At 65.6% G+C, this 15,859-nt stretch overlaps 1 protein-coding gene across 1 annotated transcript; it reads left to right on the plus strand.

Moving 5' to 3' along the window:
- Positions 1-2,727: 2,727 nt before the first annotated feature.
- On the plus strand, positions 2,728-10,561 carry ADAM15 (ADAM metallopeptidase domain 15). Its single transcript, XM_077789402.1, has 25 exons — positions 2,728-2,838; positions 3,754-3,866; positions 4,470-4,546; positions 4,820-4,898; positions 5,005-5,081; positions 5,174-5,336; positions 5,407-5,469; positions 5,550-5,618; positions 5,711-5,880; positions 5,956-6,040; positions 6,108-6,256; positions 6,335-6,512; positions 6,655-6,747; positions 7,343-7,538; positions 7,608-7,716; positions 7,789-7,939; positions 8,007-8,084; positions 8,167-8,278; positions 8,372-8,510; positions 9,073-9,126; positions 9,386-9,494; positions 9,708-9,776; positions 9,939-10,007; positions 10,125-10,246; positions 10,434-10,561. The coding sequence occupies exons 1-25, from the start codon at positions 2,793-2,795 to the stop codon at positions 10,459-10,461; spliced, it is 2,598 nt and encodes an 865-aa protein (XP_077645528.1). The 5' UTR covers positions 2,728-2,792; the 3' UTR covers positions 10,462-10,561.
- The last annotated feature ends 5,298 nt before the right edge of the window (positions 10,562-15,859 follow it).

Below are 15,859 nucleotides of genomic sequence, written 5' to 3' on the forward strand. Positions count from 1 at the left end.
TGTTTATAGTTTTCCCCCAATACCTACTACCTATATTAAAAGGTGATTTTCTCCTCTAAACCAATCCATAAGTGCCAACATCACCAAGAACATGGAGGTGAGGAAGAAGAAGGAGGAAGAACAGGATCAGCCCACTTTCCTCCATCTTAGAACTTCTGACCCCCATGTACAAAGTAAAAATCCTCCTGGACAGATGCTAAAACCCCCCTGTACAATACTAAAAAAAAATTCCCCTCTGTTTTGTAACTACTTTTACCATACTATCTAACCCTTTGTGACTGCTTGTTCCACCTCCAAAGTTGGTAACTCATCCCATGGCTCCAACTCAAAATCACAGCTGTTTCCAGCTGCCTGCCAGGGTCTCAAATGCTTCTGACCTGGGCCTGGAACCTCTAAAAACATCTGAGGGACATTTTGAGTTCCAACATAAACAATCCACGACTGCTCGTGTCTCTTTGAGAACCTCAGACCCAGCAAAAGCTCGACATGGGTGCTGCTCACCCTGATGTTCATCTTCCAAACAGAGAAATTCTGTAATTACATCTCAGTAATTAGAGCTTTAATAAGCCTCAGCAGTTGTGGAGAGAAGAAACTTCAGCCAATAAATCAGTGGGGACCAGAGCCCATGGGACACTGAAGACACCGACCAGGGACATTTGGCCACAGAGCCACGAGATGGAGAGGAGCAAACAAGGCCAGGAATCATCCAAAAGGGAAAAGTGGCTAACTGCAGCAAGGGAAGATCACGACCACTGAGTCAAGAAACCCACCGACCCAAAAGGAGAACACTCGACCCTAATTAGCATGAGAAGCGAATCATTTAACCAATAGAAGAGAAAATACTAATTAATACTCATTAATGAGGAACTGTGTAACTTGTAGACCATGAATGTTTAATACTTGTTTGCAAAAGTGCAGAAATGTCGTAGTTGAGACAGAGAAAATACGAAGCAGCACACTCCATTTTCAGAAGGCTTCAAAGCTGGTTTTATTCTAGCATGCTTTTTCTACATTCTTACAAAACTCACAAATTTACACTTCACTCATTGGTCAGGAAAGATAAACAAAGTGTTTCTTGGAGGAGGCAGTTGCAGGTTTCTCTTCTTTATCCTTCTTTCTTTCTTGGTTTCTATGTCAACAACCTCGGTGGAAAATTCTTTCAGGGGTAAACATGGATTTTCTTCTCAAACCTCTCTGCTCACAGAAGTCACTGTAAAACCTCTTCCACACAGAAATATGTCGGAATCTGAGGTATTGATGATTCCCAGATTGTAAAAGTCTCTGTCTTTCTGCCCCACTGCCAAAGAAAAAGTCATAATTCGTCTGTGCTGGTTTTTAAGGTTGTTTATTTTTGTTTATTTACAACATGTTCTGTCTGCCCTGCCCAGCTCTGTCCTGCAGGGCAGCGTGTGGGGCTCTGCCCTCAGTGGGATGTGACAAACATTAAATACCAGAAACTCCCTGGGCTGGATTTACAAGAACGTGACAATATCTGTCACCTACGTTGGACAGTGTGTCCCCAGCCTGAACCAACAGAAAAATGCCAACACCACAGTGAGACATGGAGGGCATGAAGAAGGAGAAAAAGGACAAGGCACACCCAATTTCCTCCAGCTTGTCCCCTTTGGACCCCTCATCTAGAATTCTAAAATTTTACTTTTGCACCCGTGCCACACTTAATTTTTACTTAAATCAAACACTGATAAATAGAGGAAGGGAACTACCATATGTTTCTTTCCTTTAAATAGTCCTTTTCGTGGATGGTAGTGTTTCATAATAAAATCAAAAGTTTCCGTGTGGAAAAAAAAGGGGAAGAAAGCTTTCAAGGAAGCAACCTCCCTCGACAAGGACCAGTCACTTGGAAGAAAGAAGAAAACAAATAAAAACCAGCCACAATCTTTCTCTCAGTCTCCTCACTTATATCTGGTTTTAAAAAGGTGAAGGTGGGGCCGGGTGGTGTCTGGGTTAGGAGGGTGGGGGTCTCTGCTGCCTGCGGTGATGAAGGTGGGGGTCTCCATTGCACGAGGAGATAAAGGCAGGGGTGGTGGAGCACGGGCTGGTGAGGGGGGTGTCTCTGCTGTGATGTGGGGGTCTCTCCTGCCCTGGGGGATGGCAGCAGGGGGCTCTGCCAGCCGGCGTGCTGAAGGTGGGGGTCTCCAGTGTACAGGATGATGAGGAGGGGTCTCCAGAGCATGAGATGGTGAAGGTGGGTGCTTCTGTTCCCCCGGGTGGTGAAGGTGGGGGTCTCCAGTGTACAGGATGATGAGGAGGGGTCTCCAGAGCATGAGGTGGTGAAGGTGGGTGCCTCTGTTCCCCCGGGAGGTGCAGGTGGGGGTCTCCACTGTACGGGATGATGAGGAGGGGTCTCCGGAGCATGAGATGGTGAAGGTGGGAGCCTCTGTTCCCCCGGGAGGTGAAGGTGGGGGTCTCCACTCTACGGGATGATGAGGAGGGGTCTCCGGAGCATGAGATGGTGAAGGTGGGTGCCTCTGTTCCCCCGGGAGGTGAAGGTGGGGGTCTCCACTTACGGGATGATGAGGGCCGGGCTCTCGGGATGGGGAGGGGTCCCCCGGGCAGCAGCACCACCGGCTCCCGACAGCCACCCCCAGCCCCGCCCGGCGCACAGGGAACCTCCCCCGCTCCGCCCCGGCCTGGGCGGTGCCGGAGGAGCGGAACGGGGCCGCGGGGCTGGCGGGGAAGTTCCGCCCCCGGGCCGGGCCGGGCGGGGTCGGTGCCGGTGCCGGTGCCGGGGCCATGCGCGACGGGAACCGGCCGGAGGGGCCACGGCGGCGATGGGGCCGCGGCTGCTGCTCGCCGCGGGGCTGCTGCTCGCCGCAGGTGAGCGGGGGTCCCGAGCGGGATGCGGGGGTCGGTGGGGAGCGCGGCTCGGCCCCGGTGGGGACATCGCGGGGATACCCAGGGAGCGGCCCGGGAGGAGCGCGATGGGATCGGGAGTCGTAGCCCCTCTGGGAGCTCGCTGTCACCTCCTCAGGATGTCCGGTGTGTCCTCCCGGTACGCTCGGTGCGCTCCCGGGACGTGCGGTCCCCCTCCCCGGGACGTGCGGTCCCCGTCCCCGGGATGCTCGGTGCCCCCTCCCCGGGATGCGCGGTGCCCCTTCCCCGGGATGCGCGGTGCCCCCTCCCCGGGATGCGCGGTGCCCCTTCCCCGGGATGCGCGGTGCCCCCTCCCCGGGATGCGCGGTGCCCCTTCCCCGGGATGCTCGGTGCCCCCTCCCCGGGATGCTCGGTGCCCCTTCCCCGGGATGCTCGGTGCTCCCCCGGTCCCGCGGTTCTGCCCCGGCGCTCCCCGGGCTGCTGGGGCCGTGCAGAGCCGGGTTTGGGTGCTCCCTCCAAACCACATCCGCGGGCCCTGGGCAGGCAGGGGTTCCCCAAAAGCTGGCGGGAGGGAGGGTCTGAGTCAGCCGAGTCCAGCTCCCAGCCCTGCCCAGTCTCTGTGCTGGTTGTACTGGGCAGGCGGCCGAGGTGATGCAAGGCTTGGCCGAGCAGCCCATCCCATCCTCCTGCAGCCCCCAAACGGGGGGTTCCCCACAGCCTCTGCTGGGAGGTGAACGTGGGGGTCCCTGTCGCTGCTTCCCACCTGTCCTGGGGGGCTGCAGCAGGTGACAATGCCTTGGGTGACGGGACTTTGGTGGGTGATCAGGGTGTGATGGGTGACTGGGAGGGTCTGGGCTGTGCTGGGTGACCGCGGGGGTCTGGCTGTGCTGGGTGACACGGTGGTGTCACCCTGTGCAGGTGACAGCTTGCAGCAGCAGCAGCAGCACAGTGAGGAATTGGGACACTCCTGGTCTGTGACCCCGTGGGTCCTGGGGGATAACCGGACACTCAGCTTGGCCGAAGCCACCCAGGTGAGCCCCCGCCCACATCCCTGGTGTCCCCCATGCTTGTGACAGTGCCTGCACCCTGCCACCTCCCCCCTGCCCTCTTTTCAGTGCCCCCCACCCTTGTGACAGTGCCTGCACCCTGCCACCTCCCCCCTGCCCTCTTTTCAGTGCAGGACATGCAGTGTCCCGCTGCCACATCCCCGGGGCTCCCAGCACCCAGAACTCCCTGTGTCCCACAAGCAGTGGGGAGGGGGCCCTCAGCAGGTCCCCCTTCCCCTCCTGATGCTGGGAGGGACCTTTGTGGGTCGGGGTACCCACCCCGCGCCCCTCCTGGGTGGGGTGGAAGGGCCCAGCCCACCCTGCAGCCTCAGGGAGGCTCTCCCATATTTCCGCAGCGCTGCACCGGGCAGGAAGAGCGGGGGGAACGGGGTGGGGGCCCCGCTCGGTCCAACCCCCCGTTTCCCCGACACAATGAGGCCGGGAGGGAGGGACGCTTCCTGCGGGCTGGGCAGGGCATCCCTTCCGACCTCTCCCTCCGGGCACGCGCCAGGGCCGGGCGGGTCACGGTGCGTGGGTGTGGGGCGGCGTGGGTCAGGGGGTGCCCCCTTAACCCCTGGTCTGTGCCAGGGGGGGTTCCCCGCCCGTCTGACAGTGCTGCTGGAGCTGGAGGGGATGCGGCTGCTGCTGGAGCTGGAGCAAAACTGGTGAGTCTGTGGTTCAGCAGGGTGTGGGAGGGGGCTCCCGGAGCCATGCAAGGGTGGGGGTCCTCCTGGGAGCTGGGGTTCTGCCTCTATCCGTGCTGCACTTAGAGTGGGGGTCTCTAATTCCCTGTCTCCATCCATGGCACAGTTGGGGTGGGGGCCCCAGGGTGCACCCACGGCAGGGTGGGAGGTGCCGAGTCCTCCCTTCCTGCCAGGCTGTGCTCAGGGCAGGGTGAGCTGGGGGTTCCTGCTGTGGGTGACACGAGTCTCTGGCAGGGAGCTGGTGCAGGGCACTGGGGCACTGCTCTATTACCTGCCCGATGGCACACAGGTCATCCAGGAGCACAGACAGCAGGTATGGCCCCCAGCATGGCTGTCACCTGTGCTGTCCCCAGGCTGTCCCCGTTCCCCAGGGGGACTCCAGCCTGGGGCTGGATCCTGAGCTCCCTTCTCTGCTGCAGGAGCACTGCTGCTACCGGGGAACAGTGCAGGGCTTCCCCGGCTCCTGGGCCAACCTGTGTGCCTGCGCTGGACTCAGGTGAGCCCCCAAGCCCAGTGGTCTGTGAGCTCACTCCCACTGTGCTGATGATGGGATGGGCTCCATATCCCAGCTCCTCTGTCCTTCCCCAGCGGCCGCCTCTGGCTGTCAGACACCAGGAGCTACACTCTGGAGCCGGACACCAGCAGCCCGCCAGGGCAGCACATGGCATCCCACCTTCAGCTGGACCCCCAGAGCTGCAGGCAGGGCGCCCACCCTGGGCCAGAGGCAACAGAGCCGCCCTGGCCACAGAGGGTAGGTCACCCATGGGTCTTGCCCCACGGAGTGTCCGTGTGTCAGCGCTCTGACCCCTCTCTGTCCCCAGGGCAAGCGGGCAGCGGCACAGCAGCACTTTGTGGAGCTGGTGATGGTGGTGGACCACGCTGCGGTGAGTGCTGGGCAGTGTCCCCACAGCAGGGGCTGCCCTTCCCACAGCCCCTCCTCTGACCCCTCTCCCCATTTCCCCAGTTCCAGCGTTACCCCAACCTGCAGCGCGTTCACACGCGGGCCCTGGAAATCGCCAACCAGGTGGACGTGGTGAGTCGCCGTCGTGTCTGTCCGCCCCAGCCCGGCGCCCGGCCGTGCCCCTGCAGTGCTGGGGGGGCTCTGACCCCTCTGTGCCCCCCCAGTTCTTCCGCCCGCTGGGGGTGCGGGTGGCCCTGCTGGCAGTGGAGGTCTGGAGCGAGGGTGACAAGATCGCGGCGGGCGGCAGCGCCCGGGCGGTGCTGGAGCGGTTCCTGCGCTGGCGCCGGGAGGAGCTGCTGCCCCGGCTGCCCCACGACAACGCCCAGCTCCTGACGTGAGTGGGGGACAGGGTGGGGACGGGGGGACGAGGCCGCAGCAGTCCCCCAACCCCCCTGTGCTCGCTCCCCAGGGGTGCCCACTTTGATGATGTCTCAGTGGGGATGTCGACTCAAGCCTCCGTGTGCTCCCCCACGCGCTCCGGGGGGGTCAGCATGGTCAGTACCTCTGTCCCCCCACCCCATCCTCCCACCACCTGCACTTTCTGACCCTCCTGTCCCACAGGACCACTCGGTCAGCGTCCTCGTGGTGGCCTCCACTGTGGCCCATCAGCTGGGGCACAACCTGGGCATGCGCCACGACAGCGCCGGGCGCCTCTGCGACTGCGGCGACCTCCGGCACGACCGCGGCTGCATCATGGCACCGCCCACAGGGTGAGGGCAGCGGGCAGCCCTTCGGGGGGCTGGGGCCAAGCCCCTTCCTCACCTCACAGCCCCTCCCTCCCTCTGCAGCTTGACGCCTGGCTTGAGCTTCAGCAACTGCAGCCGGCAGGACCTGGAGCGCAGCCTGCAGCAGGGCCGGGGCTGGTGCCTCTCCAACGTCCCCGAGCCCCAGCTCCTGACAGGGAGCCCCACCTGTGGGAACCACTTCGTAGAGCTGGGCGAGGAATGCGACTGCGGCCTCAGCGTGGTACGGGGGGCTCTGGGTAGGCCTGAAGCCCTGGAGCCACCCCATCTCTCCATGGCTCTGCCCAGGGGTGCCTGGGGCTGGCAGGGTGGTTTCCGGTGCTGGGCGCTGGTGGCACCTGCTGACTGCAGCCCCCCCACCGCAGGAGTGCACAGATCCTTGCTGCAACAGCAGCTCCTGCCAGCTGATGCCAGGGGCCGTGTGTGCCACTGAGGATGCCTGCTGCGAGGACTGCCAGGTGCGTGGGGATGGGCACCCATGCCATGGGCACACTGGGTGGTGGGAGAGTCCCCCACTCACCCCATTTATCTGACCATGTCTCCCCACTCACCCGTTTATCTGGCCATGTCTCCCCACTCACCCCGTTTATATCTGACCATGTCTCCCCACTCACCCCGTTTATCTGACCATGTCTCCCCACTCACCCCGTTTATCTGACCATGTCCCCCCCACTCACCCCATTTATATCTGACCATGTCTCCCCACTCACCCCATTTATCTGACCGTGTCCCCCCCACTCACCCCGTTTATCTGACCGTGTGCCCCCACTCACCCCGTTTATCTGGCCATGTCTCCCCACTCACCCCATTTCTGACCCTGTCCCCCCACTCACCCCATTTATATCTTACCATGTCCCCCCACTCACCCCGTTTATCTGACCGTGTCCCCCCACTCACCCCATTTATCTGACCATGTGCTCCCACTCACCCCATTTATCTGACCATATCTCCCCACTCACCCCGTTTATCTGACCATGTGCTCCCACTCACCCCATTTATATCTGACCGTGTCCCCCCCACTCACCCCGTTTATCTGACCGTGTCCCCCCACAGCTGCGCCGTGCTGGCCACGTGTGTCGGGAGCTGCTGGGCGAGTGTGACCTGCCCGAGTTCTGTGACGGGGTCTCGCCGCGCTGCCCCCCGGACACGTTCCTGCAGGACGGGCAGCCCTGCGCCGGCGGGCGGGCACGCTGCTACAGCGGGACCTGTGCCACCTACGAGGGGCAGTGCCAGCAGCTGCTGGGGCCAGGTAGAGCAGTGCCAGGGTGGGGTGCTGGCAGCTAAGCAGAGGTGCTGAGGGTCTCTGCCCCCGCTGCAGGTGCCAGTCCTGTCTCCAGCTCCTGCATGGCTGCCCTGAACTCAAGAGGGGATGAACGTGGGCACTGCGGGCAGCTCCCCAACGGCTCCTATGTCACTTGCACCCAGCAGTGAGTGAGGTCCCCATCCTTCTCCATGCCCCCCCTGCCGTGCCCCCTGCCCTGACCCCTCTGTCCCTGCAGGGACACCAGCTGTGGAATGCTGCAGTGCCAGCGTGGCAGGTCCCTTGGGGACAGCCCAGAAGGGTTCTGCCAGGGGACCACCCTGCCCGGGGATGAGGATGTGGCCGATGCAGCCATGGTGCTGCCTGGCACCACCTGTGGCCCCGGGAAGGTGAGCAGTGGGACAAGAGGGAAGGGCCTGGGGCGAGTTTCCCAGTGCTGACACCCACCCTCCACAGGTGTGCCTCCAGCACCAGTGCCAGAACGTCTCCATGCTGGGTGACCAGCAGTGCCAGAGCAAATGCCATGGGCACGGGGTGAGTGTGGGGCTGGGGAGCGGCTGCTGGCAGCGGGGACCTGCCCCTCAGGAGCTGAGCTGAGCTGGTGTCACCCACCCAGGTGTGCAACAACCACGGGCACTGCCACTGCGAGCGGGGCTGGGCCCCCCCAAGCTGTGACAGCCCCGGCGTGGGGGGCAGCCAGGACAGCGGCCCTGCCGGCCTTGAGCGAGGTGAGGGACGAGGCGAGCGCAGAGAATGGGGCATTGTGCGGGTGCCAGGGGGAGGACGGGCACGGCGGGGGCTGACGTGCTGCTCTCCCGCAGAGGGAAGCGCCCTGCCCACGGCCCTGCTGCTGAGCGCGCTGCTGGGGCTGGCGCTGGCACTGGGGCTGTGCCGTGCCCGCCGTGCCGGCCTGCACAAGCACCTCTGCCAGCTTGGGAAAGGCACCTCCTGCCAGTACAGGTACTGGGGACAGGGGGGCACACCGGGGGTGTGTGGGGGGCACGTGGGTGTTGGCACGTGAGTGTTGGCACGCTCGCCTGTGCATGCGCGTGCCGAGGCACACCGGCGGCACACGGCTGCCACGCTCACCTCTGCATGCGTGTGCCGTGACACACTCACTTCCACACGTGTGTTGTGACACGCGGGCGTCACACAACCCTCCGCACGCGTGTCGTGCAGGTGGCACGCTGGCCTCTGCACGCATGCGCCACGGCACGCAGCTGGGCACGCCACACCTCTGCATGCATCCACCGTGGCACGCCGGTGGCCTGCTCGACTCTGCTCCTGCGTGCTGCGACACGGGTGGCACGCACACCTCTGCACGTGGCACGTGGGTGGCACGCTCCATCCTGCATGCGTGTGCCCTGGCACGTGAGCACGCGTGTGCAAACGTGTCCCCGCAGTGACCACCCATGCGTGTGTGTGCGTCCCCAGTGCAGGTCACGGCCCCGTCACCCCACATCCCCGCGGCTCCTCTCGCCCCCCCAGCCCCGGGCTGAGCCCCCCACTCTTCTCCCCACAGTGCTGAGACCCGGGTGCGGTTCCTGGGTCCCGGAGCCGCAGACGGCTGGAGTGGGTAACGTCACCGCCGGCGCCCGGGCGTGGGGCTGTCCCCGAGCCGTCCTGCTTCGCAAGGCCTCCGGTGCTGCGCTCTTCCCCTGGCAGTGCCCGTGGGGTGCGGGGCAGCCCCGGGGTGCGGGGTGTCGCATCTTCCGGCGCCGAGGGGTTCGTTTCTCTTGGGCTTCTGCTGGTGTCGGTGTCGCTCGGTCGCCGTGCGGGTTCCCCCGAGTGCCCAGAGCGAGCAGGGTCGGTCTCACGCTGTGTCTCCCCTGCAGGATCTCGCAGCCAGAACCCCGGCCGGGCAGCAACCAAGGTCCCCCTGCGCGTCCCCGGCCCCCGCAGTGGCGCCAGGCCACGGAGCTGCAGGTCATGCACGGCAGCAAGGTGAGGATGGGGGTGCTGGGGGTAGTTCTCTCCGGTCCTGGGGTGCTCAGAGCGTCCCACACGTGGCGTCCCACCCGTAGCAGCCTGGCACAGCCAGGGTTGGAGCCCGTCCCAGCCGGGGCTGTGCACTGAGGGGGGCTCTCTGTCTCTGCCTGGCGGGAGGGGGGTCTCCGCATGCTGCATGGCTTGTCCCCCCTCTCCCTCTCTCCGCAGCCGGCTGCCCTCGGCTCAGCCCGGCCTGATCCGCCCTCCCGGCCTCTCCCGCCGGACCCTGTGCCCAAGGTAATGCCCGGGCAGCGGGGGGAGGTATCCCCCAGCCCACCCCGGCCCCGCTGCATGTCCGGCTGCGCTCCAGCTCTCGGGGACTTGTGACACGGCTGCTCCCCGTGCCGCCCCGCTTGTCCCCCTCCGTCTCACTGTCCCCCTCCGTCTCTGTCTGCCCAGGCCCCCCCCTCGGACAGGCCGCCCCCCCCCACACGCCCGCTGCCCGCAGACCCTGTGCCGAGCGCCCAGGTAACGCAGCGGCACCCGCGTGTGGGGCGGCAGGGCGACCGCCACCCCCCGAGCCCCCCGAGCCCCCCGGGCGGGGGTCGGCCCAGCGCCCGGCTCTGACACCCCGTGCCCTTGCAGCCCCCAGGTGCAGCCAAGCCCCCGCCGCCGCAGCGGCCGCTGCCCTCGGACCCGCCGGGCCCGTCGCTGCCCCGCGGGGAGAGCCCCGCCCGGCACCCCTATGTCACCGTGATCCCCGCCAGGTGAGCCAGCGCGGGGATGGGGTCCGGGGCTTTGAGGGGCGCCGGGGTGGGGCTGCAAGACCCGGGGGAGGGCGGCTGGGGGAGAGGGGGTGGCCAGGAGAAAGGAGGGGGTCAGGGATGCAGAGCGGGGGCGAGGGGAGTCGTGCGGACGCCACCCTCACGCCATCGCCCTCCCTTCTCTCGCCAGGCCCGCCCCGGCCCCGCCACAGGCCTGAGCGGCGGGCAGCGAGTGCGCAGCGCTGGATCCGCGGGGGAGGCCGGGCCCCGCCGCCCGCTTTTTCTCCCGCCACCTCAATAAAGGGGCTGTGAGCCGCCTGTGCGCTGCCTCCGCCGCACCGGCACCGGGGCGCGGCCACCGGGCCCGGGAGGGGGGAGCGGGGCGGGACTACAACTCCCGGCAGGCCCCGCGCCGGAAGGGGCTGCCGGGCGCCGCGCCCCCTGGCGGGGACGGCGCGCAGCTGCAGCGTGGCGGGGTCGGGGGACACGTGGGCACGGGCGGGGCGAGGGGACACGCGTGGGCACGCGTGTGTGTCCGCGCGTGTGTCCGTGTGCCTGGCTGCGTGTCTGTGTGCGTGCATCTGTGTCTCTGCGTGTGTATCTGCGTGCGCCAGGGCTGCTCCGTGGCCACACGTGTGTGCCAGAGCTGCCCACTGTGCGGGGATCACGCGTGGAGCTGCCACACGTAGGGGCACACGCGCGTGACAGAGGTGCCTCCTGGGCTGGAACGCGTGTGCAGGGGCTCCTCTGCGTTCACAGGCGCGCAGGTTTGGCAAGGGCTTCCACAAATAGGGGCGCAAGCATGTGCAAGGGGTGCTCGGTCTGTGTGGGCACGCGTGTGTGTGCGTGGGCACGCGTGGGTGTGTGTGTAACAGCTGGTTTATGGGCACGGGTGTGTCTATGTGTGTGTGTGAGAGCTACTTTATTTGCACAGGTGTGTATGGGTGTGGGTGTGTGTGTAAGAGCTCATTTATGGGCACAGGTGTGTGTATGTGTGTGTGTAAGAGCTGCCCTGTGGGTTTGGACACACGCGTGTGCACGAGCTGTCCTGTGTGCCAGGGCATCTGTTCGGGCAGGAGCTGCCACACATGTGTGCAAGAGCTGCCCTGTGTGCTCCCCCCGTGCGTGTGCAGGGCAGGGACCCACACCTGAACAGGCGTGGGTGTGCAAGAGCTGCTCAGTGTGGGCACAGCTGTGGGCAGGAACATGTGTGAGCGTGAGCTGTCACACTGGTGGGCACACACATGTGCAAGGGCTGCCTGGTGGGCAGGGACACAGGTGTCACACGTGAGCAGGAGCTGTCACACATGAGCACACGGGTGTACAGGAGCTGCTCTGGGGGCACAGACACACACACACGTGTGCAAGGGCTGCCAAGTGTGCAGGGACATGGGTGTCACACGGGTGTACAGGAGCTGCTCTGGGGGCACAGACACACACACACGTGTGCAAGGGCTGCCAAGTGTGCAGGGACATGGGTGTCACACGGGTGTACAGGAGCTGCTCTGGGGGCACAGACACACACACACGTGTGCAAGGGCTGCCAAGTGGGCAGGGACACGGGTGTCACACGTGAGTATGAGTGGCTCTGGGGGCACAGACACACACACGTGTACAAGGGCTGTCAGGTGTGCAGGGACACAGGTGTCACACGTGTTTACATGAGCTGCTCTGGGGGCACAGACACACACGTGTGCAAGAGCTGCCTGGTGGACAGGGACACGGGTGTCACACGTGTGTGCAGGAGCTGCTGTAGGGGCACAGACACACACGTGTGCAAGGGCTGCCAAGTGGGCAGGGACACGGGTGTCACACGTGAGTATGAGTGGCTCTGGGGGCACAGACACACACATGTGTGCAAGAGCTGCCAGGTGTGCAGGGACACGGGTGTCACACATGTGTGCAGGAGCTGCTCTGGGGGCACACACACACACATGTGCAAGGGCTGCCAGGTGAGCAGGGACACGGGTGTCACACGTGTACATGAGCTGCTCTGTGGGCACAGACACACACGTGTGCAAGGGCTGCCAGGTGAGCAGGGACACGGGTGTCACACGTGTGTACAGGAGCTGCTCTGGGGGCACAGACACACACACACATGTGCAAGGGCTGCCAAGTGTGCAGGGACACGGGTGTCACACGTGAGTATGAGTGGCTCTGGGGGCACAGACACACACGTGTGCAAGAGCTGACAGGTGTGCAGGGACATGGGTGTCACACGTGTGTACAGGAGCTGCTCTGGGGGCACACACACACACACACGTGTGCAAGAGCTGCCTGGTGGACAGGGACACAAGTGTCACATGTGAGTATGGGTGGCTCTGGGGCACAGACACACACACACGTGTGCAAGAGCTGCCTGGTGGACAGGGACACGGCTGTCACACGTGTGTGCAGGAGCTGCTGTAGGGGCACAGACACACACGTGTGCAAGAGTTGCCAAGTGTGCAGGGACACGGGTGTCACATGTGAGTATGAGTGGCTCTGGGGGCACAGACAGACACACGTGTGCAAGGGCTGCCAGGTGGGCAGGGGCACGGGTGTCACACGTGTGTACATGAGCTGCTCTGGGGGCACAGACACACACGTGTGCAAGAGCTGCCAAGTGTGCAGGGACACGGGTGTCACACGTGTGTACATGAGCTGCTGTAGGGGCACAGACACACACGTGTTCAAGGGCTGCCAGGTGTGCAGGGACACGGGTGTCACACGTGTGTACATGAGCTGCTCTGGGGGCACACACACACACACGTGTGCAAGGGCTGCCAGGTGGGCAGGGGCACGGGTGTCACACGTGTGTACATGAGCTGCTGTAGGGGCACAGACACACACGTGTGCAAGGGCTGCCAGGTGTGCAGGGACACCTGTGGGCAGCAGGTGCCACCAACGCCAGCACACGCGTGTGCAAGAAGTCTCCCGTGTGCACGGGCACGCGTGTGCAAGAGCTGCTCGTGGGCACAGACACGCGTGGGCAGGAGCTGCCCGGTGGTCACACGCGTGGGTGAGAGCTGCCCCGTGGGATCTCCCCGTGCCCGGGCCCCGCGGGGCGTGCCCGGTACCGGTGGGTGCCGATCCCGGTGCCGGTGCCGATCCCGGTGCCGGCGGGGGCAAGCGGCGCTGCCGGTGCCGGTACCGGTGGGTGCCAGCTTGGGGGGGTTTGGCAGGGAGCCGGACTGGGTCGGAGCCGCCGGTGCCAGGGGCGGCGCCGGTGGATGCCAGGCGTGTCGGTCGGTGCCGGTGCCAGGGATGCCGTTGCCGGGGATGCCGATCCCACGTGCCCGGGCAGTGGCGGTCCCGGTGCCGGTGGATAGTCACGGTACCGGGTCGTGTCGGACTGGGAGAGGTACCGGGGAGTTGCCAGGGATACCGGTGCCGGTGGGTGTTGGCGGTACCGGGGGCGCCGGACCGGGGCGTGGCTGCCGCTGCCGGTCCCGATGCCGGTGGGGAGTTACCGGTCTCGGTGCCGGTCCCGATGCCGGCGCCGGTGCCGGTGGGTGCCGGTGCCGCCCGCCAAGGGTTAATGGCAGTCGGTGAAGTTGCCGGGCGGCGGCGCGGCGGGATTGGCCCGAAGTTCTCGGGGCGGGCCGGGCCGTGCCGAGCCCCGCCGGGCCGCCCCGCCCGCGGCCCCCGCCGCCCCCCGCCGCCGGCGGAGCCATGCGCCCCGCGCCGCTGCTCGGGCTCCTGCTCTGGGCGCCGCTGCTCTGGGCGCCGCCGGTGCGCGGCTTCCGCCACGGCGTCCACTGGAACGGCAGCAACCCCAGGTACCGCCGCCGCCCCCGCCGGCCCCGCCGCCTTTGTACGCCCCGGGCCCCGCCGAGCCCCGGGCCCCGCCGAGCCCCGGGCCCGCGCCGCCGCCACGGGACGGGACGGGAGGACCGGCGGGCGGTGGGATTCGGGGGGGGGCGGGGCTGCTGGCCACCGGGCCACCGGGCTCCCGTGGGTGAGACTGAGCCGGGGAGCACCTCCCGGTGGGACCGGGCATCCCCGGCAGCAGCGAGCGCCCAGGTAATGCTGAGCTGGCGAGCGGCCCCCGGTGCGCCGAGCCCCCGGGCATCCCCACCGGCGCCGAGCCCCGGGTGGTACCTCCGGTGGTACCGAGAACCAGTGGTACCGAGCCCCGGTGGTACTGAGCCCCGGTGGTACCTCCGGTGGTACCTCCAGTGCTACCGAGCCCCGGTGGTACCCAGTCCCGGTGGTACCGAGCCCCGGTGGTACCTCCGGTGGTACTGAGCCCCGGTGGTACCGAGAACCAGTGGTACCGAGCCCCGGTGGTACCCAGTCCCGGTGGTACCAAGCCCTGGTGGTACCTCCGGTGGTACTGAGCCCCGGTGGTACCAAACCCCGGTGGTACCAAGCCCTGGTGGTACCTCCGGTGGTACTGGGCCCCGGTGGTACCGAGCCCCGGTGGTACCAGGCCCCGATGGTACCCAGCCCCGGTGGTACCGAGCCACCGGGCAGCCCCGGGCGCTGTGCAGCGGGTGAGAACCCCCGGGGGTGCTGAGCTCCGAGCAGCACCGGGCACCTCCGGTGGTACCGAGCCCTGGGCAGGACAGAGCCGGTGAGTGCCCCAGCCGGTACCGACCCCCGGGTGCCCATGGGGGGCACTGAGCCCCGAGCACTGCCGGTGACACCGAGCCACTGGGCATCCCTGGGTGCCACCGGGACAGCAAGCACACCGGGGTGGTGCTTAGCCCCCGGCACTGCTGGTGGCACCGAGCCCCAGGTGGCATCCAGCTTGGCTGGCATCAGCTCGTGAGTCTCCCTCAGTAGCACCAAGCTCTGGGTGTTCCCACACCAGTGGGCATCTCTGGTTGCCCCCAGGCCAGCGGGCACTCCTGGTGGCACCAACCCTTGGTGGCACCAAGCTCTGGGTGTTCCCACACCAGTGGGCAGCTCTGGTTGCCCCCAGGCCAGCGGGCGCTCCTGGTGGCACCAACCCTTGGTGGTACCAAGCTGGTGCTGCCAATCTGCCCGTGGTACCCACCTGTGCTGAGCCTGAATGCCCATGGCAGCACTGAACTCTGGGCATCCTCTCGTGGCATCAGGCTGGTGGGTGGCACTCTCGGGGCTGTGGGGTTCCGTGGCAAGTGTCCCCTCTGGTGGGGCCCACACCCTGCCCTTGGTGCTGCCCGTGGGCTTGGCTGTCGCCAGCAGGCCAAGCTCTGGCTCCATCCCTCTTCCCAACCTCCTCCATTTTAGGTATTTCCCAGCTTGGGGCTTCTCTGGGAGCGGGAGGCAGGGTCAGGATCCTCCCCCGTGGAGGTTCCGTGCTCTGCTGGACCGGGGCAGGCTGGCACACGACGGGCAGGGCTGGGGGTACAGGCGCTGCCTTGCTCCCGTCCTGCGGATGGGGGAGGTGACGCCCCACCACCCATGGGTGCCCCAGGAAGGGGGGCTCTGGGTGCCCCGCTGCTGGGTCAGGTGCCGTCCCCCCAGCCCTTGGCCCTGCCCAGGCCCGTCCCAGCCGGCGTCACCCGTGGGATGCTCTGAATCAGCAGGAGTCTGTGCTCCATCCTGCCCTCGGGGAGCCCCCGGCCTGAGTGGGGTGTCGGGGCTTCCAGCCGCCCTTTGCCAGCGCTGCCATCCCGCTGATGAATCTTCTGCACTCTCTCAACA

The sequence above is a fragment of the Lonchura striata genome, chromosome 33, assembly GCF_046129695.1.
Source record: "Lonchura striata isolate bLonStr1 chromosome 33, bLonStr1.mat, whole genome shotgun sequence".
Taxonomy (NCBI): domain Eukaryota; kingdom Metazoa; phylum Chordata; class Aves; order Passeriformes; family Estrildidae; genus Lonchura; species Lonchura striata.

Coding starts and splice junctions, on each gene's coding strand:
- ADAM15 (XM_077789402.1), top strand. CDS start 2,793: ATGGGGCCGCGGCTGCTGCTCGCCGCGGGGCTGCTGCTCGCCGCAG. Junction 2,839..3,753: donor GGGGCTGCTGCTCGCCGCAG/GTGAGCGGGGGT, acceptor CACCCTGTGCAG/GTGACAGCTTGCAGCAGCAG. Junction 3,867..4,469: donor GCTTGGCCGAAGCCACCCAG/GTGAGCCCCCGC, acceptor GGTCTGTGCCAG/GGGGGGTTCCCCGCCCGTCT.